General features: G+C 51.2%; 1 protein-coding gene across 3 annotated transcripts; it reads left to right on the top strand.

Moving 5' to 3' along the window:
- The first annotated feature begins 782 nt into the window (after positions 1-782).
- On the top strand, positions 783-21,018 carry LOC122388140 (protein FAM8A1-like). 3 transcript variants are annotated; one of them, XM_043378962.1, is made up of 6 exons: positions 783-1,042; positions 1,371-1,590; positions 1,865-1,940; positions 2,176-2,296; positions 11,241-11,385; positions 19,595-21,018. In XM_043378962.1, the coding sequence occupies exons 2-6, from the start codon at positions 1,399-1,401 to the stop codon at positions 19,889-19,891; spliced, it is 831 nt and encodes a 276-aa protein (XP_043234897.1). In that variant the 5' UTR covers positions 783-1,042; positions 1,371-1,398; the 3' UTR covers positions 19,892-21,018. The 3 variants fall into 3 exon arrangements, with proteins under 3 accessions (XP_043234897.1, XP_043234903.1, XP_043234910.1); XM_043378968.1 differs by having other exon boundaries at positions 967-1,109; XM_043378975.1 differs by lacking the exon at positions 783-1,042 and having other exon boundaries at positions 1,210-1,590.
- Positions 21,019-27,432: the final 6,414 nt, after the last annotated feature.

Consider the following 27,432-nt stretch of genomic DNA (forward strand, 5'->3'; position numbering starts at 1 on the left):
TTTGCCCTTACACAAGTCATGCATGCATCCTCCGCTGAGTCCCCCTTGGGGGATCCAGAGGCGGACCCAACACCGCCGGAACCATCACCCCTATCCTTTTTCGCCACACTGCTCTTGCGCTTAGCCATATTAGCTTCCTCAGAGGATGCAAGTGAGACAGATACCAATAGAAGAATTCAAGCAGCCAAGCAACAGATACAAAACACCATGCAACGTACACACACAAACACAAAAATAGCCGGGGTATAAATCAAAGCCCACAGGCCTGGTGCAGAGCAGCTCAGGTAGGACAAGTAGCTGGAGCGAACTCAGGCAAGAAGCAGGTGACGAATCAAGGACAGGATGGGTGCGGACTAGCAGTACTTCCAACCAGGTGGCGTGTGCTGTAGTAGCATGCAGAGATGCAGCGTGCAGGGCGTACACCAGGCAGGCAGCACACCAGACAGCAGCAGCCAATGCACCAGGCAGCAGCACCCGCTCGTCAGCAACGTCCGTCCGTCAATCCCCTTGTTTGTGTTCCCTGATTTTTTCGTTGCATTTTGCAGAAAACCTAAATCATTTTCTAGAAATTGAAATTGTTAGGTATTTTCAAGATCATGTTAAACTTTTTTGGAAATAGGAAGAATCGTAGGTACTCACGCAGTGGCTTACAAATAAGATATAATAATTATTTCAATTCACAAATTACCAGGTAAGATACCCCGCAATTACCCGGAATACGAGGTATGAGAATTACATACGAGGTATGACATCTTACAATTTTGTAAGATGTCATGAATCAAGAACCTGCGCGTTACAGACATTTACGGTGCAGTTTTTTGTTTAGTTTCACAACTAAATCCTGCTGACAGTAGCCTAGAAGCTGAGAATATACATGGAGTTCACCAGCAGCAATTACTGCATATTCTGTGATAGAACAAATGTTGTAATAAATTGTCTGCGAGGCCACTAAAAAGGCACACATATGACGAGCACTAATTCCAAGATTGATTGATATTTGGGATATTTGCAGGGATATATTTGATAAGTCGCTGTCTTTCAGGTATTTATTTATTCACTTGAGTAATCTTATTCAAGTTCATTTTTCATCATTGTAGTTAAAATTCATAGTAAGTGTTGTCCTTGTCTTGACTATCTGTAAGAATCTTGGTCTTGACAAAAAGTCATTCATCAACATGGCCTACGGTCACTGCATAGCATAGGGGCTGAGCTTTCATAAATTATTTTTGAAAATTGATATAGGTATTGCTGATGACTACGAAACCGCTTTTTCTGCTGAACAGTTTTTTATATGCCTGAGTTAAACTGGTCAGCTTAAATTGTTAACATAAAGTTTAAACTGTCAGCTTAAACTGTTGATTTGCTTCCAGACCTCCCCAGTGCTCCAGTCACTGTCAAATGTCAGCTCCAGCATCCGAAGGTAGGGGCGATGTGCCCCGCCAGTATGGCTCAATGGCTGAGTACTGCACTGATCTACGGCTCTGGATGGCACGTGTGCAGCAAACACGCTGCATGGAGGCCATGTTTCCCATTTGGTTGTCTCAGCAGCTGGCTGCCGGATCACTGCCACAGCAGCAGCAGCAGCAGCAGGTGAGGTTGAAGAGCTGTGGGTGTTGGCTTAAGACATAATGGGTGCATCAATAATTTTAAGCCTTAAACACATTTAGTTGTTTTACCCTCCTTGCACTGCTGGTCCTTGCATTATTCCAACCTGTTACTTTTGCCATAATCTGGATGGCTAGTGCACAGCAAAACAGCTCCAATACCTGCATAGCTATGCACTCATTGCTAATTGTTCTCAGAAAATGAGCCTATGGCACAGCATCCCTGATAACAGAGTGTCAACCCCTCATCTGTCTCGCAGCCAGGAGTGAGGTTTGGCTTTGCCAACCAGGCTGCTGCACCTCCACCTCAGGAGCAGCAGCAGCAGCCCCAGAGAGGTGAGGATGGCTCTGCCTAGGTGCTTACTGCTGACCCTCTCATAGTGTGGACCAGAGGCCAGTCACATTTGACATACCTACTCAAGATTTATCCATGCTTCTTTGACTGAAAACATGCATAGGTACCTGCATTTCGCTTCAATGTTTGGCGCAAATACCGTCGTAGTTGCGCTACCGCAAATGCAATATCAAATTATTACAACAGCGATCGTCACTGATAACTACGCCCTGACAGGTATCGAGTTTCGTATTCCGCCACTGTGGAAGCGTCTTGTGGCTGAAACGGTCGACTTCTTCATCCTGATGATTATCAAGTTCCTGCTTGCGTACATCGCCATCGACCAGTTCGGCCTCATGTGAGTACCTTGTCGTAGTTATTGGAGCGTGTCGCGGTTGTAACGATTGAGACAGTCAGGCTGAGTAGCTACAGCTGGAAGGCTGCGTGTGTGTGCCACATCAGCGCGGTATGTCGCAGAGACATCGAGTTTTGTTGTCGCTTGTTTCTGCATACTCTGTATCGAGTACCGAAGACTGATCGCTCGGCGACTGGCCTGACACCTACCGCCGAACAGTTCAACTAATCGCCACTCCGGCGGCCCCAAAGTGTCGTTCACTGTGCTTGCACTGAGCTGCGGTACACTGTGCAGGTCCAGCCCAGCTGAGGCGCCCATTTGAGTCACGATGCATTTACCTGGTTCGCGTCATCACATGTCAGTCGTCTTGTAGATGGTTGTGTGGTCATTGTAATTTGTATCATCTACAGAGCATGCATAATCCTGTTTTATGTGATCATAAGGTGAATCTTTTAACCAAAAATGCAAAACACAGAAAACCCAGTCCGCGCAAACCCTCAAAACTAAGCCTCGCAAATGAGCGGTAGAGGGACCTTTGCTCGGCCGGGTGGTCCGTCCCTCCAGCTAGGCTCTGCGGCAGTCCTGAATGGCGTCACCCAAAAGAGCAAATCAAATCAAATGTTGGTGCTTTGAGCAATATAGGGTGCGTCAAAAGTTTGATAACTTACGAATCGTCCCTTCCTTTCAGTAAAAAATAATGTAACAGATTCATTGCACCGGTCAATACATTTTCCATGAAGCTGGGCACAGCGTAAAACACCAGCAAGTATTCTAGGCACAAAGTTCTGGAGATGCTAAGGGCTGATGTTTGCTCACGTCCTTTTGACCGCCTTTTCGAGCTGCTCTGGGTCGCTGGGAGGTTTTGTCTGGTCAAGTTCCTGCTGCACAATTCCCTAGAGCAATGCGTTTGGACTTGGCTCAGGGTTGTTCCCTAGCCTTGTATCATTCGCCCAGATATTGGAAAGATGCTCCTGGCACCACCTCTTAGATCAGACAGACCAATGAGAAGGAGCAGTCTTCCATGAAAACGCTGTCCGACGTGTGTGGCACCATGCGCCGCTGAAGAGCGGAGCCCATGGTGACCGTCCTGTTGATGACAGGCATACAGACTTTCTTCAGGATATTCTCTACATATATACACGTGTGTTTGTAGTTGTGAGCATCGATCACCATTTTCAGCGGAGTCGCGTTCAGCCGTTCAGTGATGTATACATTATCTGTCATTTTATACCAGAAAGGAAAAGCTTACGATCCATTGATTGATTGATCCTAAATGATATTAGGCATTTCGTGGTAAATGGTTCGATCGCTTTTCGTTAGCTAATTACTTGCTTTCTATTTTGTAAGGAAGCAAGGGTGATAGTGAATGTCAAGATGTACCAACTTCCGGTGTTGTAAATATATTTGCCATCAGTTAACAACCAAACATCATTACGCCCATCTCAGTTAATCGATCGCCATCGGGCGCCGGCCGTATCTGGGAGCGCGCTGGTGCGCGGTGTCGGTCAGTGACAAATCACGTGAGCGTCTGTCGTTTCCGGAGGCGCCGCCCGAGTTGAGGCCGTCGCTGTTCATCATCTGCTGAGGCTGCGCCGTCCGAGGGCCTGTAAATCGGCCGAGATTGGCTCGGCAGCGGTCTGTTGTCTCGCCTGTAGCGCTGCAGTTTCCGGCCAACTCTGCCGTCGGCGTCCGCCGCCCGTGACGCCGTCCGCCGGGCCCGTTATTAGCCGCCATACAGACGTCACGGACCATGGCGGTCTCTACTGCAAGGCATATCTTAAATGTGCCAGCCGGCATTATTGTCGGCGACACAGTGTGGTAATTATAGCGCATGATGTATTGGACACAGGCCCGACGGTTTGAATAAGGCGCCTTGGCCTTATTCGTCCGTCATGCCGTGTCGCCAAGTCATGTCGTACTCTAATATGATACTAAACTTGACGAATGCTCGTGTAGAGGCTGGTTTTTAACCTGCCCATGAAATGATTTCGGTAAACATTACACGCTGTATTTGTCCTCACTCCTCATCAATACGTCTTGGTATAAGGTACGATTGCCAGTATTTCTTTTCGACGGAATTTCCTCTGCCTATCCCGGCCAAATGAGTTTCGGCGTCCATGTATATTACATTCCTGTCTGGGTCCAGGAAATTAAATAGTGTGATTAAGCTGCCGTCTCCGAAAATACCACTGGCTGCTAATATCCAGCTACTTCACTTGCAAAGGAAATAGACATGGGGCTGACCCGAATTATTAGCCTGATGAATCAGGGAGTGAGAAATCTAATGTTTAGGCATGATATTTCATAATGTAGGTAAAATACTAGAGATGTTTGCATTGTCGCGAAACTTAGGTGTGTTTGCAGTTTTCTGGTGTGAATGATAATGCACCATATCAGCGATATCTCCTGACTCCTGGATCACGCTGGTTCGCGCCGCTGCCCGGGCGATAGCTGGTAGTTTGTTGTGATGACTAAGTTTATGTCTCCCTACCACATGGCAACACCACCCCGTCGCCGAGGTCGTGACTCTAGCCACTGGTACCGCGCCGGCATGGTAACGCTACCCTGCCGCATGGACGCTTATTTGGGCTTTCAATTTGTGCCGGCCGAATATTTCACTTGGCGGGGCGGCTTTTCATCAGGGCGGCGTGATTTATGTCGCGGGGCCTGTGCGCGTAATGTCCCCCGCGGGACAGCCCCCGACAATATCGGCCGGCCGGCGCAGATGGGCGGACCAAACCAACAACACTGGGGCCATCAACATCAGACCAGCTGGACGGACCGAACCTCAACCAACAACACCAGACTCAGATCTGGAACAACAGCACCAGACCAGCTGAACGGACCGAACCTCAACCAACAACACTACACTGCATAGACGTACCGAACCAATACCAGAGCTGGAGCGAACCAGCAACACTACATTTAGTTCGAACGAGCCAACAACACCAGAGCTGGAACAACACCAGACCAGCTGGACGAACCGATCTAACAACACCATAGCTGAGCCAACAACACCAGAGCTGAACCAACAACACCAGACCAGCTGGACGAACCGATCTAACAACACCATAGCTGAGCCAACAACACCAGAGCTGAACCAACAACACCAGACCAGCTGGACGAACCGATCTAACAACACCATAGCTGAGCCAACGACACCAGAGCTAAACCAACAACACCAGACCAGTTGGACGAACCGATCTAACAACACCATAGCTGAGCCAACAACACCAGAGCTGAACCAACAACACCAGACCAGCTGGACGAACCGATCTAACAACACCATAGCTGAGCCAACAACACCAGAGCTGAACCAACAACACCAGACCAGCTGGACGAACCGATCTAACAACACCATAGCTGAGCCAACGACACCAGAGCTAAACCAACAACACCAGACCAGTTGGACGAACCGATCTAACAACACCATAGCTGAGCCAACAACACCAGAGCTGAACCAACAACACCAGACCAGCTGGACGAACCGATCTAACAACACCATAGCTGAGCCAACGACACCAGAGCTGAACCAACAACACCAGACCAGTTGGACGAACCGATCTAACAACACCATAGCTGAGCCAACGACACCAGAGCTGAACCAACAACACCAGACCAGTTGGACGAACCGATCTAACAACACCATAGCTGAGCCAACGACACCAGAGCTGAACCAACAACACCAGACCAGCTGGACGAGCCGAGCTAACAACACCAGACTGCCTAGACGTGCCGAACCAACACCAGTGCTGGACGGACCGAACCAACGACACCAGAGCTGAACTAACAACGCCAGTTCTGGACCAACCAAACCAGCAGCACCACCAACCAGCTTGTGGTTGCTGGACTTACCAACACCACTACAGCGTGGAACTCCCTGTCTCCCCGGCACAGCCGTTCACAGAAGTGGTCTCAAAATTTCCAGTTTCCACATATGAGACGGATGGGTGTTGCCAAACAAAGAATGGCAACAATCTAGGAACATTTTTGTTAACATTCTCCACAAAAGTCTGTCCGTCGAGCTAATTAAGGGCTACGAGGGATTATGATTGCTTGTTATAATGTGTTGCACATTTACTATAAAAGCAATAAGGCGTTGCTATGCCATGACCATGCCATGATCCAAAGCATCAACAAGCCTTTACTTTTCCGCCATATAATGAAATAAAGTGCTAATGGGAGCATCTGTCTTATTCCTGGTACATGTTGTGTGACATTTGCAAATGTTTGATTACGGAGCGAGCGAAGCGAGCGGAGTCTTTCCTTAGATTAACGGAAATTTCTGAGTATGAGCGGCCGGCCGGCCGTGCGGACGCTTTTGCGAGGCTTATGTTGGGGAGCGGCGGCCGTTCGTATCGGCCGCCGGCAGCATGCGCCGGCGCTGCAACCTGCAGTCCCGGCCGGCTGGTGACGTAGGTGACGTGGCGGCCGCTGATTGGTCGGCGGGCGCCCAGCCCCCCTATATAATGCGGTGCATCGCCGGCGGCGGGCAGTCGCTGAGCGGGTGCAAGATACCTATAATAAACAGGTAGATCCGATGTTTTGAGTAAAGCCCTGGTGACGTCACTGATATTTCTTATATGGAGAATTTCACCCGTAAGGAAAATATTTTACATACAAAAATTTGTATGCTAGTAGTAAAAAAATACAATCTTTCAATCTCACCATGAAAATTATATAATTTAATTAATAAACTCGAAATCCTTTGAGTGTTTGTCCCAACCCCCTGTTATACCTTTGGTCACGTGACTACCATGATACACTTTGCATTTTACAAGGTTATGACTTAAACGGAAGTAATAAATGCTGCAAATGTATTATTTATGATGTTTTAGGCAGCAATCGTGTGAATATATCCTGAAATTATCAATAATCTGCTGAAAAGAAGTCACGTGATGTTACCAGATTGTGCTCGGACAGCATCTTCTTGAATTTCGATTTTGAGTACTTTGTACCTTCATTGAGGCCTAATAATGGACGTTTTTAGTTATAAAATGAAGCACTGAATCTAATGAGAGCAAAATTTAATCATTTTTGCACTTTCAGGCCGGGCTATCCTGGCATGAACTTCGGCAAGTTTGTGTGTAAAGCCTATGGTGAAGGGAAAACTTCACGCCCGGCTGACGTCACAGACCTCGGCTACCAAATCGTGTCCGGTGGGGGCTGAGCGGGTGGCTCGGCGGGTGGAGCTCGGGGCTGAGCGGTTGGCTCGCCAAGGGGAGCTCAGGGATGAGCTGGCGGACAGTCGGTCCGGCCTGATGGGCAGTCTGGATAGGACCGTGTAATGAGCCGATGTGCACAGATCAATACATTAGATAGCTGAGCCGCGGTGTTTACCCGAGAATGCGTGTTCCGAACAACTGGCGCGGTCGGTAGGACGGTTCGGACACTAGCGGACACGCATTCGTTGGGTTGCACCATTTAAAGTAAATTTTTATTTTTATTTCATTTTGAATCGGCTCAGTAGAGTAACGTAACATGGAGAGAGAACTTTTATTTTTAGCTAACTTTGAAAATTTCACGGGGGTAAATAATCAATCATGGGGTCGGTGGTACCGGCGGTTCCGGGCGAAGACGGTCACGTTCTCGGAGGAGAGTCGGCAGCGGGGCCTGGTCAGCCTGCTTCAAGATGGCGCCCTGGACTATTTCGCCTCGCTGTCGGAGGAGGTCCAGAGCAACCTCAAGCAAACTGTGGCCGCACTGGAGGCCCGTTTCGGCACAGCGAAGAAGGCGATACAGGCGCACGCTGAGCTGGCAAACATCCGGCAGCAGCCCGGTGAGGCAACGCGCGACTTCGCCGACAGGGTGCGTCAGGTAGGCCAGGAGGCGTACCCAGGAGCGAAAGCCGGCGACCCGTCCGTGGAAGCGACCGTCGTCAGCCGCTTCATATGCGGCCTCCGTGAGGAGCAGCTGCGAGTGCGAGTGCTGACGAAGGACCCGGCCAGCCTCATCGAAGCCGTGAAGGTCGCCGATAAATTCGAAAGGCAGCAGGACGCACTCCGAGCAATGCGCCCGCCCAGCGAGGGCGAGGCGTTGGCAGTGCAAGACCGAGGCGCGCCCGGCACTGCGCGGCTGGACGCGCTGGAGAGGCTAATTGTAGAGCTGCAGCGCGCTCTGCAAACCCTTGAGACGGCGGGAAGGCGGGACGCCTACCGCACGGGGCACGGGACAGGGGCGAGGAACCCCCAACGAGGGCCACCAAACCCGAACAGGCGGGGTAGCGGGCGCCGCTGTTTCTTTTGCAACAGCCCCGACCACTTGGTCCGCAAATGTCCGGCGCGGCACACACACGCAAACGAGCAGGTGGGGCGGTTCGTCACACCCGGTTATCAGCAGGCGGGCCTGGAGTGGGCGGAGCGCCCCCGTGGTCCGTCTGAGGAGTCCGGCGGATGGACGCCTATCTGTCACCAGTGCGGCCGTGGGGGCCAGCGATGGGCGGGACGCCCGCCTGCCCCGGCGACTGCGGCCGTAGGCACGTCCGATATCCCGTCGATGGAGGGCCCAACGGTACACATGGGGCACCGGCGGCGGGGAGGCACACAGGCAGCGGGGTGCGACCGTGAGTGGCAGCGGAGGGTGGCTGACCCACCTGCCCCCAACGGGACCCCTACGGCAGGGCAGCCCACACAATCGAGGGATTGTAGTGCGACAGGACAGGGGCAAGGGTGCCCTCCTACACCGTCGATCGTGTGTACGGTAAGGTCAGAGCCGGCGGGCAGCGAGGCTCCATCCACTTGCCGTCCCCCGGTCGATGAGCTCGGGCATCGCGAGCGGTCAGGGACCGCGAACTCCGGTTTGGTGAGGCGCTGCTCACAGGTTTGCGCGCGGGCAGCGGCCCTCGTGACTTGTACCGCTCGGGCCGTCTTCAAGTCAGCAGGGTTGGACAAGTGGCGACACTGGCCAGCCCCAGTGACCCCATGCGGGGACCAGGTCGAGCGCGACGGGTCCGGGACGAGCCAATGCGAGGGAGGGTCGCCCAGCATTGACATCGCAGGCCAACCTAACCGGCAGACCGCCCAGGCCAGCGGCGAGGTCGACTCGGCTGGCGATGTGGCGGGTGAAGAAGCACGCGCCACCAGCCGTCCAGGTGTCGACGGCGACGCAGGGGACGCTAGTCCGGTGGAGTGGAGCGGCACGCAGGAGGCGCAAGAAGAGAGCCCACCGCGCAATCACGCCAGACAGCGCCTCAGCCACCAGACGCCTTGCAACACCTCGATGCCGGAAGAGTGGGGCAGGGCCCTGGACTTTGGAGGTAAGAGTGATCGAGCGGGGAGGCGGAAAAGGCCCACCCCACCTCCAAGGGCCCCGGTGCAGACCGAGCCGGCCACACACCCCTTCGAGCGCGTAGCCGGTAACGAGCGCGACTTCCGAGCGGCAGCTGGAGGGCAGCCAAAGTTCGGCCTGCGGCACAAGGGCCCGTGGGGCCACGGAAGAAGAGAAGGAAGAGGAGCCACCTACCGAGTGCGGGACGGCGTCGGTAAAACCAAGATGTGGCACCACGACCACCTGACGCCGTATGATGGACAGACGTGCGGTTTGCCGCGAGAGGTGGCCGCCGCGTGGTGCGCGCGGCATCACCCAGATCGCGGCGCGAGGCCTGAGTCGCCTCCTACCGCCCTCGGCCCGTCCGCGCCGTACCGAATGCGGCGCGGCTGCCCCTGTACAGTGTCAGGCGGGGGTCCCTGAACTGCGCGAATCGCGGGCGCGGTAAAGTATCGTGCACTGTGTCGTTGCGAAGTGTTGTACATACTTGTAAAATGTGAGCGGTCGTACACCTCTCTTGTGTAGGGGGGGTGTGTGTTGGGGAGCGGCGGCCGTTCGTATCGGCCGCCGGCAGCATGCGCCGGCGCTGCAACCTGCAGTCCCGGCCGGCTGGTGACGTAGGTGACGTGGCGGCCGCTGATTGGTCGGCGGGCGCCCAGCCCCCCTATATAATGCGGTGCATCGCCGGCGGCGGGCAGTCGCTGAGCGGGTGGCTCGGCGGGTGGAGCTCGGGGCTGAGCGGTTGGCTCGCCAAGGGGAGCTCAGGGATGAGCTGGCGGACAGTCGGTCCGGCCTGATGGGCAGTCTGGATAGGACCGTGTAATGAGCCGATGTGCACAGATCAATACATTAGATAGCTGAGCCGCGGTGTTTACCCGAGAATGCGTGTTCCGAACACTTATATCTCAGCAACCACTTGACCGATTTACATGCGGTAATTTTTGTAGGGTAGCTTCATTCCTTCTACCAAGTATTGGACTATTTCCGATGCATGTGGGTGACCCCTTATGCACGTGCCACGTGCAAAACGAAGAGGTGTCAGTTTTGTAATTATTGCAATATCTCGGTAACTACTTGGCCGATTGCGCTGAAGTTGGCATGTAGGTAGGCACCCACTAGGCACTGCATATCCATGTGCCAGAGTTGGGGTGCTCGTCATTGTACTTCAAATGTAGCTGCTAATTGGCCCTTGGATGTATGGACAATGCGCATTGTGCATGGTTTGATCAATGAATCCGGCCGTTGATGACGCGTGATCGTTCACTGACGCTGACCTGATCCGAAGTGACCGGTCCGTTTCAGCGAACGACCTGACCTGGTGACCTGACTAAGTGACCTGACCAAGTGATCTGACCCGGTCACCTTTCTATTTCATTGACCTGACCAAATGACCTGACCTGGTGACCGTTCGGTTTCAGTGACCTGACCAAGTGACCTAACCTGGTGACCGTTCGGTTTCAGTGACCTGACCAATTGACGCTGACCTGGTGACCGTTCGGTTTCAGTGACCTGACTAATTGACGCTGACCTGGTGACGGTTCGGTTTCAGTGACCTGACTAATTGACGCTGACCTGGTGACCGTTCGGTTTCAGTGACCTGACTAATTGACGCTGACCTGGTGACGGTTCGGTTTCAGTGACCTGGCCAAGTGACGCTGACCTGGTGACGGTTCGGTTTCAGTGACCTGACCAAGTACGACGTGGACACGCTGGTGAAGGTGGCCAGCGGAGGTCAGGCCGACATGAGCTACACACTGGCCATGGAGATGACCTCCGAGCTGCTCATGCTGGAGATGGTCAACCGCGTCTCCGTCTGCTGGTTCGAGGTGGGTCCCTGTCCGATGGATCGATGTTGTTGGTGTCTCGTCTCCTTCCATGGGTCACGATTGGCGCGGGTGATTGAATATGGCTGAGCCCGCTCTATGGAGACCCACAAGCATGAGCACGACGTGCCGAGACCGTAATAGAGCGCTACTTATTGGATAAAACAATATGCATTCACACTTTCAGAAATTTAAACGTTTTCGTTAAACACAGAATCAGGCATTACTCATATCGTGTATTAGTGATGCTACACTAATGTATCGTTTGATAAGCGTGCGACTTTTACGTCGGACCAGCTCGCTCTAGGATCGGGCGCAAAAGGGGCCGTGTTAGTGGCTCCGGAAATGAGAGCGGTGATGTGCGGGCCGTTTGCAGCCGATATCTGCGCCGTACAGGTGGGATGTGTGCCATAGGTCACATCTACCGCCCCCGGGTCGTTCAGCGCGGCCCCGGGTAGCCGGAATGGCCGTATCGGCACCCACTGGTCATCTCCACACGTTTGGCTGTCAAGTCTAATGACGAAATATGACGCCCTGCTCGGGAAAATGTTGTATCGCCTAATCAGAATAGGACGCGTTGAAACACTTGATAAAAACGGCCAGCGTTAAACATCGTTTTTTGAAGCGTGCTTTTTGTTAGTGCTAATTATCGTGAATAAGAGAATGTTGCGCTCACACATAATCTTGATTGCGTCCCAAAAGCGTTTCGTTGGGTCTCTAACAGTATGAGCAACGATGCATTCTAGGCTGTTAATTTGGTAAGGAATGATCAATGATGCATCGTAGACTGTTGATTTGGTAGAGCGAAACTGAGAGCTTATTCCATTGGTTTCCAATAGAATACTGGCGTTAAGCTGCTCATGTTGGTTGTGTAAACAGATCTAATCAACCAATTGGTGTGTTGCTTTGGTGTGACGTCATCGGCATCCTATATCTGACGGAAAATTAGCGATGCCGTCCATGAAGCCCCAGACCTCAATATGATAGATTGTGCACAGCTAGATTGATGTCGAATAATTTAATCAGGTTTTAGTGCATTATTCAAAATAGTCTTAGACATCTCTTCAAAGAAGTTACCATCGTCTATCCTTTTATGTTAAACATTGGGCTGGAGAAGTCAGTAATTAGCTTATTACAAACGGTACAATGCACAATGCACATAACTGTATATAAACGGTTCGCTGAACGGAGAATCAAACCACTGGTGCTTTCATCTGCAGTGTACCGTTAATGTCAGATATGCAGCTAAGGGCGGTCGGGAGAGTCAGGGCGGGTCTGAGCCCTGGGGCCTGGGGAGCAGGGTTGTGCTTGACTCATGAGTCGAGTCAGAAATTTGACTCAACTCTGACTCAAATGAGTCAGATTTGAGTCGAGTCGGATAAAATGTTGAGCTGTTGAGTTGAGTCAGAGTTGAGTCGGACAAAAAAATTAAGGTGTTGAGTTGAGTCAGAGTTGAGTCAGTAAAATAACTTTTGACATTGAGTTGAGTCAAAAACATTTAGGAACATGAGTCAGCTGACTCAACTTTCTAGAAACAATATATAGTATAAGTTTTTCATTTTTCCCCCGCTTAACAACTTAGGCCTGGCCCTGCTGCCGGATTTTTTCACCCCCCCCCCGCTCAACAACTTTTTTATCTGAGTCAATTTTGAGTCAACACACTTGACTCAGCAAAAAAATTGAGTCAAGTTTGAGTCAACTCATATTTTCATTGAGCCGCTTGAGTCATGAGTCGAGTCAAGGGAAAAAATCAGCTCCTTGTTTGAGTCAGAGTTGAGTCAGGGCATTCTGAAGTTGAATGATGAGTCGAGTCGGCAATTTTTTTTGAGTCGAGCACAACCCTGCTGGGGAGATGGGTCTGTGCAGCAGTCAGATTAGTTAGGTCCATGCAGTGTGCATCTGAGGGCGGGTTTAGGACTGGAGAGTCGGGTCTGAGCAGCTAATAGCGGTCGGGAGAGTCAGGACGGGTCTGGAGTCTGTGGAGTTAGCTCTGTCCAGAGGGCGGGTCTGGGAGAGCTTGGGAATCGGCTCTGTGCTGCTGAGGGCGGCTCTGGTGAGCCCGCTCGGCCGTGTCGGGCGGAGGGCGGCGGCCCGTTCCGTCTCGCTGCGGCTGTTTGCCTCCGGCCGCGGCTGCCGCCGTGTTGTTGCCGCCGATTCGCGCGGTCGCACCCGAGCCGCGGCTCGATCGGTGTTCAGAGTGCTGTCAAAACAAGTGATTGCCGGTGGGGCATCGGAGGGTCGCGGGCCGGCGGGCGGGGCGCGCGCCCGGCCGGCCTGCCCTGGGGGCCGCTGATAAGACAGGCCGCGCGCCGCTGGGAGACGGACGGCGCCGAGCGACCCCCCCCCCCCCCGTCCCCCGTCCCCTCCCCTCGGCGTGCCGGGGGCACACACTCGGCGCACAGTTTGCGCACTGCGTCACTGCAGCTGAACGACTCCAAACCGCTGGTCCGCCACACTGCGTGCTAACGGCAGCGCTGCGGGTCGGCCATTTTTGTCGCAGCTTCCGTCTGACAAGGATCAGAGGACTGAATTGTCCGCTCGGCGTGCCTCGAGTGGCGCGCGTCTGGATACTGTCGAGCGCTCTTCACTGATTGCTTGGCGGGTGCATTGTTTCGAGCTGCTCCCAGAGGATGAAAGTCCCATCCGTTCGGGGGTCTGGTGCGCTGTGTCTACCCGGAGCTGGTGGGCGCCCGCAGCGACTCTGGGCCGGTTCAGCCTCCCTCCCAGCCGGGCTGGGATCCTCCGTGTTTCGCCCTACTCTGTCAATATCCCACCCCGTTCCGTCTGTGTCCACTTCGGTCCTCCGTGTCCCGGCGTTCCGATCTGATCTGCGCCGTGCCAGTCACGGCACGGTGGGCGCGCCGCCAGCTGTGCCAGCCGCGGTGGCACGGAGTCGGCAGCTGCCATTGAGGCTACCGTCTGTGCTCTTCCTCCGTGTGACTGCCGCCGGCCCCATTGCCGCTGTGTCTGCCGGTGCTGTGTCACTGATTGTTGTTATTGTGACCGAGGCGTGTTAAATCGATAGCTTTTATCGGCGCTGAACTGTCTCCAGCAATGCTGCTAGTCATAAGTCATCCGCTAGTCTGCTGTTTGGTGTCTGGTGTGGATCGAACGAAATTATGGAGCGATAGATGATCTCTGGAGCCGTTGGAACTTTGATAAGAATCGCTCCCAATTCGCGGTCGCTGATTGGATGCTGAGATTTTCCGCCAGCACTGTGGGGAACAGACGAGAAGTCGGCGGCTCTTCATCAACCAAAGAGCGGCTGGCCTGTGTCAGCGACAGGCCGCCTTTCAGAGGCACAAATTACGGACTGCACAGCACTCAGTCTAATTTGGAATGGTTGTTGCCAAGCATGCATAATCCAACAATTGTACAGCTGGCTACAGAATGATGTTCCCCTTTTCACAGGCAATTAATGCCTAGAGTGGTAGGTTGTGCCGCATCACACGAACTGAGTTTACAGTTAATGATGTGACCCAACGCTCACAATAGGCACGCTTAATTGCGTGATAAACGGCACAACTCAGCGTTCCAGTCAATTGGTAGGTTAATCTGAGGATTGGAACATCATTATGTAGTTAACTGTACAGTTTTCCTGCTGGCTAGACTTATTCAATATTTCTAATGTATTCATTTTTAAATCATGGATCTCATGACTGGGGCGTTCCACGACAAATCGACAAATAAAAAATTAAATTTGCACCCACATATTTTATATTTCGTTGAAAACTGGTGTAAGGGGTTGTGATGGGCGGGGAAGCCAGCTGCGGCAAGGATTTTTTTCTTCGAACAACGGTTTCCGAGATATAGCCTCGGGCAATTCCTGGAGGTCACGCTGCAACCCTATGTTTGGCGGCTTATAACTCAGAAACTATTGGTTTTCTATGATAACAACTTTATATGGTTCAACTCACAATCAACCAACAAATATTTTGGCTATCTCGGATTTTCAATTTTTGAAAATTTTGATCACGTGACCTTTTGACCTATTTTTCAAAGAGTGACCTTGATATTTTCCCCACTGAAAGTTAAAATTTTGTCTGATGACGATTAAAGCCTTAGCGATTGTCATTCATATGCGATAATAAAAAAGTGGTTATCGCCCTGTGTTGACCTCAGGTCAGGTCATTTTTATGACTTGTTCATTATTACGAGCGAGAACGACAACGAGATCTCGAGAACAAAGCAAGACAGCGACAAGCGGTAAACGGTACAGGGTACACATGGATAAGGTCTACAATTTTTACTGAGGTCATTTTCAGGTCAGGTCAAAGATGACGCCACAGGGGCAAAAAGGAAGTCAAAATAGCGGCACTACATATATATGAAGTTTTTCTCGAATAACTTTCAAGGTATCTCAGCTAGGAACAAACTAATAGCACCATCGTGATCCTCTCGTCGATCCGCATCGAAACATATGTATGTTGACCTCGAAAGGTCAAGTTCAAAAGTTGACCTTAGGTCACGTGACCTAAGGTCATCATATATCATTCGATGCGCCTTGACGAGCTGAGCGCAATGAGTCCATCCGCGCATCTGTATCTCAAACCTGTAAGGAGTTATTAGCAAAAACCTTTGGTGACCTTTAATGACGTCACATGACCTTACAGTTGCCCAAGAGCAAAAAAGGGTCTCAAGGCAGGCAAAGTTGATCCTATATGAAGTCACTCATGGTATATTAGGCGATTTCGACGTGTTTTAGTTTCAAAGTAAGCGAGCCGATTTTTCCCCAATTGACTTTTAATGAGATGGTCAAGAAATTGACCTGGCCTTAGGTCATTGATATCGAAATTCAAAGCGAACTGGTGCTAGGCCAAAGCAAACACAATGTTGCCTGTTCCACGTCTCTTTCTTTATTAGATCAAAAGGTACAGCCAAACCTATTTTGACTTTCTTTTTACCCCTGTGACGTCATCTTTGACCTGACCTGAAAATGACCTCAGTAAAAATTGTAGACCGTATCCGTGTGTACCCTGTACCGTTTACCGCTTGTCGCTATCTTGCTTTGTTCTTGAGATCTCGTTGTCGCTCCCGCTCGTAATAATGGACAGGTCATAAAAATGACCTGACCTGAGGTCAACGCAGGGCGATAACCACTTTTTATTATCGCATATGAATGACAATTGATAAGGCTTTAATCGTCATCAGACAAAATTTTAACTTTCAGTGGGGAAAATATCAAAGTCACTCTTTGAAAAAAGGTCAAAAGGTCACGTGATCAAAATTTTCAGAAATTGAAAATTCGAGATAGCCAAAATGTTTGTTGGTTGATTGTGAGTTGAACCACATAAAGTTTTTATCGTAGAAAACCAATAGTTTCTGAGATATAGGCCGCCAAACATAGGGCTGCAGCGCGACCTCCAGGAACTGCCCGAGGCTATATCTCGGAAACCGTTGTTCGAAGAAAAAATCCTTGCCACAGCTGGCTTCCCCGCCCATCACAACCCGTTACACCAGTTTTAAGCAAAAAATAAAATATGAGGGTGCAGGGCACTTGTCGATTTGTCGTGGAACATTTGTTCAAACATTTGTTGAAAATTTGTTGTGGACTGTCGTATCTGTTCAGATACCTGGAGAGCTATATAAAATAGAAATACCTACCTGCTATCTTGTTAGCTTATTGCACACACCTTACGCAACTTGCTATTAGATTTAGCTTTAGTAGTATCAAAGGCACCTTATTGAAAGCAGCTTTCCGTGGATGCTGTTCTATCGTTATTGCCGTTTCTTTGAACGGTGTCTTGTAGCAGTTGCCGCTGGGAGCTTCATATTCAGATAGTGGATGATATTCGTGCCGATCTATTGGAGTTTGGTATTGTGATAGCTAGCAGAATTGCGAAAATTTGAGTACCTACATATGTCAAATAGGTAAAGTTCACCGGATCTGCTTTTCATGAGCTGTGGATGTTGGATAACCTCAGTACCCCCAAATATTTTCGCGATCAGCATTGGTATTTGGTGTCATAGCAAGCGTTAAAACACTTATCGAGGCTGCCGAAAAGCCTAGAAACCGGCACTGAAAGAAAGTTATGTCGGTTTATCATTTGTTACAAGAGCAAGTCTAGAGGAGAGTTGCATGTTGTGACCAAGTGCAGCACAGGTGAGGTAAACCATCTCGCGACTGTTTCAGCGGAGCTGAAGCGCCTAGGGCTAGGTACCACAGAACGTTATAAGAACGGGTGTGATGAATGAAAAACAAGTGACTGCCTACTCCTTTAATGGAAGGTTATATTTCTTACAGCTTCTTTTCCGTTTAAAGAACTGCGAGTTCTTTAGAAGTCGGCACCTTTTGACTTCAACTTGAAAGTCGGCACCTTTGACATCAACACGTTGAGTGTGGAAAGTTTCGCCAACTTTGACCTTGACAACTCCACTAATGAAGAAAGTACGTGAGACCACGAACAAATTAATTGCGTTGCACTCAGTGATCCATCGATCATACATAGAGCCCTTCTTGTTTTGACCAAATAAAGTATATGGTTTCAATGCATGTTCTTTTCAGCCACACGTACCTTAGGTATGTGACCCGATTCCTGTTTTATTTTAATCCGATGACACTTGTCCTCCTTTTGACCATATCAATTTGCTGTTATGCGGTATCTGTCAAAGATAATGGCCGTGGAATCTGTTGATGGATCGTAATTTCGACACTGTGAACTGATGAGCGGCTTTACGATGCATTGACTGTCGAGGATGAGCGATAGCGCTGAGAACCATGGGATCCCAGTGGACGGCCGAAGCGCGTCGAATATCGGTGCTGAGCCCCCTCTTACCCGTCCGCGGTCCGTTCTCACCGTCCGCGGTCCGTACGCAGCCGACACCAGTCTGGAGCTCCAGAGGTGCAGCTAGCCAAGTCTACCCACCCCGTGAGAGTCAGGCGGGTCTGTGCAGTGGCCACAGAGCCATCATCAGACCCATCACAGTCCCATCACAGTCCCCGTGTCTGGACGGTGGACGTGTCTGCGGCCCGCCCGCTGGACCATTATTATACATTACTGGGCGCCATTGGGCGCGGCCACAATCTGTCATGGGCGGCTCAGCTAGTTAGCACAGATAGCGGTGACAGGCGGCGCTCGATCACACCCAGTAATGCGCCGCTCCTCCCTTCCTCCCGCCCGCCTGTCTGCCTGCAAGCAGTGATGAACGCGACAGTAGCGGTCTGGGCTGGGCAGACTGTCGGCGGGGCGCTGCAGTGTTCTGTGGACGTGAGGCGCTAACGCCCCATAAATCGCCACGTGCGTGAGGCGCCGAAACTCTGCAGTCTCCCATGAGCAGCGGAGGCATTTTCATCGAATTTGGAAGTGAAGTTTTTGTGGCGTATCACCATGCCCTGGAGGAGACCGTTAACGTCTTTCAATGATCAAGTGGTCTTCATGTTCACTGAAAAGGCAGCTATTTTCTATAGAAATCGTGTCGACCACACAGCAACTGTCACCTCTGCATCGACTTCTGTGTCTGCCCGGCCGGGGCGGCACTATCGCAAACAAGTCCCAATCAGTGTCAGCACCTCGTGCCGCCGGCGGCCTCTCTGTTCGCCGCCAGATGAGCCGACTTCCGTAATCTCGGCGGCGACAGATCTCATAACGAAGTGGCGCCGTCGCCGCCGCCGGCGTGGCGACGGTTCAGCGATGGCGTCCGATCTCAGATGGTGATCAATCGGAGCTCGTTAATGCGACGCCAGCCGTGCCGCTCGGATCGGCCGCCTCCGGTCGGGCGGTCGGTGGGACCGCTCGTTTTTGTCCGACTCGTGTCGTGTCAATCTGTTTGTGGCGGCGCGACTCGATGGTATGTGAGACTCGACTGGTGGGTGGGGAGGACTCGACTGGTGGATGGGGAGGACTCGACGGGAGAATGGAGAGGCTGTCCGCCTTGCTGTGTCTTCTCCGGGTGGACTGGACCAATCGCTTGACGTGGCAACTCGTCACTGAGTCGTTCTTATGGGCCCCGCTGACGGTGCTGTGCCCTTCCTCCCTTTAGGCGCCATGTCTCCGCTGCGGCGCCTCGGTGTGTGCTTCCCCGGCTCTGACAGTGTTGTACTCCCTCCTCTCTCAGACGCTGTGTCTGCGCTGCGGCGCTTGGGCCCTGGGGTATGTGTCTGTCTCTGACGGTGGTATCTCCTATATCCTACTCTCTCAGACGCTGTGCCCGCACTGCGGCGCCTCGGTGTGTGCTTCCCCGGCTCTGACAGTGTTGTACCCTTCTCTCTCAGGCGCTGTGTCTGCGCTGCGGCGCGTGGGGTGTGCCGGGCGGCGCCACCCCGGGCAAGTACCTGGTCGGTGTGCGCGTGGTACGCTGTGACTGGGTGGCGCCCTCGCTCGACGACCACGTAGTGCTGGCGCCCGGCGGCGACCTCGGCCTGGCGCGCGCCCTCCTGCGCAGCATCATCAAAAACGTCAGCGTCACCTTCTTCTTTCCGATGTTTGTGACGGTGTTCTACCTGGACCACAACCGGACGCCGTACGACCTGCTGGCCGGCACCATCGTCGTCGAGCCGGCCAGGCGGTGAGTCGGTGAGACGGTGGGCTGGTGAGAGGGTGAGAGACTGCTCGGTCCCCCTGCCCGGGCGACCGTCCCTTGCGGCCATAATTAATTGCACCGGGTGGCGTGTCCGACATCATATGGTCTGTGGTGAGAACTTGTCATGGTTAAGGTGTCGTGGATGGACTGAATGATTGGTTTCAGAGGCGAGGTGGCTATGTGCATATAGAACGTTTCCTGGAGCTTAGGGAGCTTCATTGTGAGTTGTGTTGATATGTTATTGGAGAACCAGGGCCGGTCGGAAAGGCTCTGTCTGGGCCTGTGGTGATTTATGTTTTCAATTTATGTATATTTAAACTATGGTCGTGTCAAATAAGTTGATTTATGATCGCTGCATGGTGATATCTCTCCTGTGTGTGATAGATGTGTTTGTATGCCGCTATTTGTCTCCAAGAATCTACATGATATGGTGCACCGCATTTTCAGTGACTCGACATGGACCATGGATATAATTGAGGTCAGATGATAAGTTCTCTTAACTCACTGGGTACCATTTTTACGGTGTCGGAAATTATTACGTTTGGTTTGAGTGGAAATTTGTTATTTCATTAAATATTATATGGCCACCTATATAAATGCTGATTTCCGTAACATTACCAATGAAGTGTTTCTGAATGATATGAAATTCAATGTTCTCTCAGCCCCTTAAACATGTTAGATTCCCAGAGTTGGTGACCGAAAGATGTAAAATATTTTGGCTTTTGAAAGACGAAGTGGTATTGTCAAGTCCTTTACGGATCTCCATTGTTGCATGTAAGTATCCTAAGAATTCAAGTATTTCCTTACCATGCATTACTTTGTGTCACCTTGCTCATTGCTGGTAGTCCAATTAAAAAGCGATCAATTAACACTCACCGGAGACTCGTTTGCAACTGTGCGATGATGGAAACTACATACAGGTCCGTTCCTATAGCACATGAGAATAACTTAGCCTGGATCCGAATGGCATCAACCGTGTATGACCGGCGGCGAGAACTACGCCATTGTGTGACGTCTAACTGAATTTTGGTCTGTGAGCGCAAGTCGAATGATTGCGATATTGAGTATTTTGTCCAACGTGATTATTATTTTGTTAATGTATGGGTTGCCCAAAAAGCTGTGTCTGCGGTGAGCTACTTTTTTGTTGATCAACTGAAACTTTGTATGGGACTGATTGGAGAGGGAGTGAGGTTGACACATTAGTGAATAGTGATGCATTTACTCGCACACCAAAAGCGTTGGACCAACCTAATGGACCAGCATATTATGCATGATATACGCACGGCTCTTCCAAATGGATTTGAAACAGATCGTTATGAGTGCGTAAGCTCTCCGACTGGTTGGTGACACCGTATCCGTATCATTATCGGCCACTTGCTCATGAGCATGTAGTTTTTGTTTCTGAGCTGTGAACGATTCCCCCATATGGCGTGCTGCCGGGCCGGCATTCGAAAATGCATTGCTGACGATTTATTGCAGCTTAATTTTGGCCGGAGCTGGCAGCCCTATTCGTAGCAGGCAATAATACGGGCGCCAGCTGAGGGTATGCCATCGTAAAGTTGATGTTATTATCCGGGTAGTGCGAAACATTTAGCGAGTATCGAGACACAGACATAAATCCAGTTTCGAGGCTGCAGGAAGAATGTAAATTGTTTAATGAATATGACGCTCGTAAAAGGCTCAGTTACGATCCACATTGGGCATCAAGTTCGAAAGCCAAGGAACTTTGAGCGAACATTCCCATGGGAGCTGAATGATATCACAACACCAGTGATAACTTTGCATTGTTTAGACCTTCTAGCTCACCGGTGCAGGATGTTCCGACATCTGAGCTCTCCCCGGGCCGGCGACATTGATCGGTCCGTTTTACTCCCATGATCACACTGACCAGCCGTTCACCCGTTGTGCCTTATTACCCCGTAACATTGACCCGCCGTCGGCCGCTGTGTCCCGCTGTGTTTTACCCTGTAACATTGACCCACCGTCCGCCCGCTGTGCCCCCGGGCCGGCCGGTGCACGTGCTGCCTCTGACCGGTCGACTGACCCGCCGCGCGCGGTGACCGCCGCCGAGTGGCCCGCCGGGACGAGCGGCCGCCGCCGCCCGGTGTCGAGTGGCTCGTAACCGGTTTAGCGGTGGGGTCGGACCGCGTCGCCACTTTGCCTGCCACGCGAACGAGCCGCCGCCAATTGACCCCGGTCGTCGGCCGGTGGGGAGGGGGAGGGGTCGCAGAGACGGATACAGTGCGCAGTGCAGTCACTGGGGAAATGTTCAGCATGGTCACACCGCTCTCAGTAAAGTTGGGAAACGGCCGACACTCCGGGCTGCTGATTCGGTGTCAGTGTCCGATGTGTGGGTCGGCGCGACCCCGGGTGACCTCCCTCTCTGACGAGAGTCCCGTGTCGGTGACGGATATCCGCCGCAGTTCGCTCAGCGACAACAGCTCCCCAGGCGCCAGCGCCGCCGTTCGGCGCCGGACAGTGGCTGACCCCGACCCGGTGACGGCCTCTGCTGACCCCGACCAGGTGACCGACCTCTGCTGACCGATACCTGCTGACCTCTGACCGGCCTCTTCTGATATCTGACCTCTGACCGGACTCTGACTCCGGTCCGGTGACCGACCCCTGCTGACCTCTGACCTCTGACCGACCCACGCTGACCTCTGACGGACCCCGACCCGGTGACTGACCTATGACCGACCTCTGACGGACCCCTACTGACCTACCGACCTCTTTTGACCTCTAACCGACCCCTGCTGACCTCTGAACGACCTCTTCTGACCACTAACCAACCCCTGCTGACCGACCCCTGCTGGCCCCGACCTGCTGGCAGTGGACTGACAGACTCGGCCGGTGACAGCGGACGAACAGACCTTCTCTGGCAGTCCGCGGCGCTATCAACAAGGACTCGATGAGGAGTTGGCGTAGTTGTGTGTCCTTACAGCCCTCATTAACGCTTAAGTAGTGCCTCTAATATTGATGTCAAGATTAAGGAGCAAGTGAGCTGTTGGTAATTTATAATTAAATTCAGCTTTTTTATATTCGCGGCTATCGAAAACACCAATCATGTTTGACTGGCTGTTTTCTCAGCCAATAAAAAGCAAACTCGCCGACCCCGCTTAGTCAACGGATCTCATTATAAAACTTCTGTCATGATGCCAAACTTGTACGGGACAAGTTTGACTGGGTTTGAGGCGGTATGTTCCGAAGCCGTGAACGCGGGGGCGGTGGCAAGTGGCACGAACGATATCCTATAGCGGCCTACCGTGGAGCGGCTGAAGTGCTGCTCGCCTGAAACGCTGAGGGCTGAGAGAACGGATATCCCCTCGCTGAAGACTAAGAGAGCAGGCCTCCTCGCCCTTCCCCGCCCCGTTGAGGGCTGAGAGGGCGGCCCCCTCACCCCCACCCCGCCCCGCCGAGGGCCGTGAGAGCGCGCCGGCCGCGCCCGGCGCTCGGCACGTCTGTTTTCCGCCGGTGGCTCCGACGCCGACGCCCGGATGAATATTCAAGTGTGCGCCGGTGTCGGTGGCGCGGCGTCCGTCCCTCTAACAGATGACGGCGCGCGCCGGGACACCAGATGGGGGTCGCCGCAGAGAAACGCCAACCGAATTAGGGAAATGAAGTGGATTTGGACGAGGCTCTTTCGGGAGGTTATGCTAACGATAGGGGAGAGCGGGGAGAGTTGTATCATGTCCAAGTTGTATCAGGGCGAATTATGTCAAACTTATCCAATAGATGGCGCTCGTGATACGACCAGCCGACGAAGTTTTCCGGGCGCCATGTTTCCCTGTTCTGTCGTGTGGCTGGGTGGACGCGTCTCGAGGTGAGAACCAATTTTATGTTTTTTTAATGTCATTCTGAAAAAATAAGTTGCAAGAAAATGTGTGTTTTGGGCATTTAGATGTGCACGAATTTGAAAGATCTCCGTAGCGGTGGTGAGGGTAGGTTCTAAGGCTGCGTGAGTGAAAATGGATTTCTCCAGCTGTCCGCTGTTTTTGAGCACGAGGATGTTTTTTTCCAAGATGGCGGCGAGGTACATGTTGTATCAGAGCCGGGTGGGGTATGTTGTAACATGTATGTATATATGTACGTATGTATGTATGGGTATGTTGCTTTTGATCGCGAAAGCTAAGCCCTGGCTCGCGTTTGTAGGTAGCTAGTCAATACTCGTTCAATTTCGGCACAATGTGTTGGCTTCTTTGCTCTTAAAGGGCCACTTTTGCGTCTAGTCTGTTGGTGTTTCGTTCGGATTGCATTGACCTAAGTTTGGTCTAATAAAAGTGAAGCCTTTGAGCATATACATTGTATATTAACCCCATTTAATGTTGTTGCTATGTTCAAAACCAGTAGCAAGCACACTCCCTGAAACGTGAAATAGTGATACAAATTACCCCACCATGTGATACAACTCACCCAAGCCATGGGGCAAGTTGTATCAAAAACATTGTTCTATTTGGCAGACCGTAGAAGAAAAACTGGTAGAGGTAGCGGAAAAGTTACTTTGCACAAAAAAGCAGAAGAATCAAGGAAGGGGATAGTATGGAAATAATGAGTTTATCACAGATAGTTACGAGGTTATGGGTCTCGGAGTAAAAACTGATACAACCCACCCCACTCTCCCCTATGTGGTGATCCAGCCTCCAGTTAAGAGCGACTTTTACGGACGGGGACTCCTAACTTCGTCAGGTGGTGAGGACTTGAATAATACGATGATGTAGATGCAGTCCAAATATCGTCAATGTCGAGTGAAGAAGGAGTGCAAGGAAAATATGGATACGAGCATTCAATCGTTGAAGTTAGCACCTGTAGGTAATGGAAGATACGTGGTATCATACCGGATGGTCCCCAATAACACTCAGATCATAACAATCGCCGTGCTCTTTGGTTTGCTGAGCCCTCTTCCTCAGAAAATGTCGTTTTCTATCTTGGTTTTCCTCGTTGACTACGACAGCAGTTGATAAGATTCATCCGGTTCTTTGAACTGGCTGTTCCCCGGTTTGGCTCAGTGATATTCCACAGTGGTGCTCCTTCCAAGCTTCTGCGGCTCATCCGTCCGTTATCTGAGTGTTGTTTGCAGGCGCTCCGGTTATCTGCGGCTGGTTCGACTGTCAGCGCACCGCCCGCTGCGCCAAATGTTCGGGAGTAGCATGCATGGATAACGCTACATGTGTGCTATCGGCATATGACTACGACAGCAGTTGATAAGATTCATCCGGTTCTTTGAACTGGCTGTTCCCCGGTTTGGCTCAGTGATATTCCACAGTGGTGCTCCTTCCAAGCTTCTGCGGCTCATCCGTCCGTTATCTGAGTGTTGTTTGCAGGCGCTCCGGTTATCTGCGGCTGGTTCGACTGTCAGCGCACCGCCCGCTGCGCCAAATGTTCGGGAGTAGCATGCATGGATAACGCTACATGTGTGCTATCGGCATATTTGACGTCACGTTTCTGTTATCGGCCGCGGCTCCAGCGAGACGGCCGAAAGAACCAGACTCGAACTGCAGAAATGTGACTGGTTTCTAAGATTACACGTTGACGATAAAGTACTTTCAAAAGGACAGCTTTGAAGAAAATGTTTTTGTTGAATGATAGGTATGTTAAATGGATGGCAATGTTGGATTCCTGAACTTCGCATTATGCAGCAATAGGCACCTTTGTTGGCCACCCTTTATTCATTGCTTTGTCAGAATGATGCGGGAAAGCTGTACAAAAATTGAGATAAAACATAATTCGTAAATAAAATGCTTCCGCACCGGGAGAGATGACATTAAGGCTAATACAACTATTAGAATACATATCTGACTTAAGCCCGGGGCTACGGGCTACCAAGAAAAGTATATACCAACTGATGCCGTGACTTCACTCGTCCTTTAATCTGTGATCGACAGGGGCAGTAAAGTTGCGCTGTGATAGGTATTATCTGCAAATAGAATAAGAAACCTCGCAATACTTCGCCGAATCGGTAAACTTTGGCAATAGTACATGCTTAACACGCGCACCGACGGGGGTTTGCGCCAACTTCGTACCGACGGGGGGGGCGGATGACCGCCCCCCCCCCTGAGATCTCGAGAACGAAGCAAGATAGCGACAAGCGGTAAACGGCAAGGGATACGCACGGACAAGGTCTACAATTTTTACCAAGGTCATTTTCAGGTCAGGTCAAAGATGACGTCACAGGGGTCAAAAAAGTCAAAATGGCGGCGCTAGGTATAGGGAGAGTTTTTCTCGAATAACTTTCGAACTAGTCAATATAGGAACAAACTAAGGGCATCATCGTGATCCTCTCGTCAATCCGCATCGAATGATATATATGTTGACCTCGAAAGGTCAAGGTCAAAGGTTGACCTCAGGTCACGTGACCTCGAGGTCATCATGTATATCATTCGATGCGCCTTGATAAGCTGAACACAATGAGACCATCTGCGCGGCTGTATCTTGTTCCTGTACGGAGTTATTGTCAAAAAACCGCTGGTGACCTTTGATGACGTCACATGACCTTACAGCTGCCCAACAGCAAAACAGACCTCAAGGTAGTGAAGGTTGATCGTATATGAGGTCATGTATGGTTTATGGGGCCATTCCGACCCGTTTTAGTGGTAAAAACAGGGAGTTGATTTTTCCCCCATTGACTTATAATGGGGGGGTCGAGAAATTGACCTGACCTTAGGTCATCGATATTAAAATTCCGAGATATAAAAATTGTAGCTACTAATGACCTTATAACATCCTGCGACTTTCAAAGGACTCCGACATCTACTGTAGCTCTGGCACGGTGACAAAGTTGCAAAAAAGTAACTTGAGGTTGGGTCATTCAAAGTGACCTGGTGACCTGACCCTAAAAGTTAGGAGGTTCAAACTTGCACACCATGTGTAAAATTGATGAGAGAATAGTCGTACCAAATTTCGCGGCGCTACGCGCCGCGGTTTTCCCGCTATTCGCGAAAAACCTCAGGGGGGGCGGATATCCGCCCCCCCCCCGTCGGTGCGCGTGTTAAGGCAGACTTTCGGTGTAACATAAACAACATTTCGTGCAGAGCTATCAAGTTTCACTTCGCTGGCATCGGCTGTGTTTTTCGTCTTCTCGTTTACGAGAGGATAACGTCTTCGTTTCTTTTCTGTCGAATGTTCTCTCCTGTACTTTTCAAGAGTTGGTACGTTTTACGATGACTGTTAGTGCCTAAATGCTGCACACTTCAATAAAAAGGGTCGCTTCGTATGGGATGCAACCATATTATTTGTTTCCAGTCTACCAGCCATTTTATGTATGTAGGTGCGCTCGACCAGGCCAGACTCCTAAATGGTTTTCGCCTGTCATCGATGAGAATTTACGACCGTGATCCTTTCACCGATATGAAATAAATGCTCCTTGAGCAGCAGAGACGTTGGAGGTATTGGATAAACGAATTCAGTCGTTTGCATCCCATAGATAGACTCGCGATGGCGATAGCGATCAACGAGCCTGCCTGCCGGGGATTGGTGTGCTGCGGCGCAGCCTATCTGCCAGGGATCGGTGTGTTGCGGTACAGTCTACCGGTCAGG

This window comes from Amphibalanus amphitrite, unplaced genomic scaffold (genome assembly GCF_019059575.1).
Source record: "Amphibalanus amphitrite isolate SeventyFive unplaced genomic scaffold, NRLGWU_Aamphi_draft 000018F_arrow, whole genome shotgun sequence".
Lineage (NCBI taxonomy): Eukaryota > Metazoa > Arthropoda > Thecostraca > Balanomorpha > Balanidae > Amphibalanus > Amphibalanus amphitrite.

Coding starts and splice junctions, on each gene's coding strand:
- LOC122388140 (XM_043378962.1), top strand. CDS start 1,399: ATGTCAGCTCCAGCATCCGAAGGTAGGGGCGATGTGCCCCGCCAGTAT. Junction 1,591..1,864: donor AGCAGCAGCAGCAGCAGCAG/GTGAGGTTGAAG, acceptor TCTGTCTCGCAG/CCAGGAGTGAGGTTTGGCTT. Junction 2,297..11,240: donor ATCGACCAGTTCGGCCTCAT/GTGAGTACCTTG, acceptor GTTCGGTTTCAG/TGACCTGACCAAGTACGACG.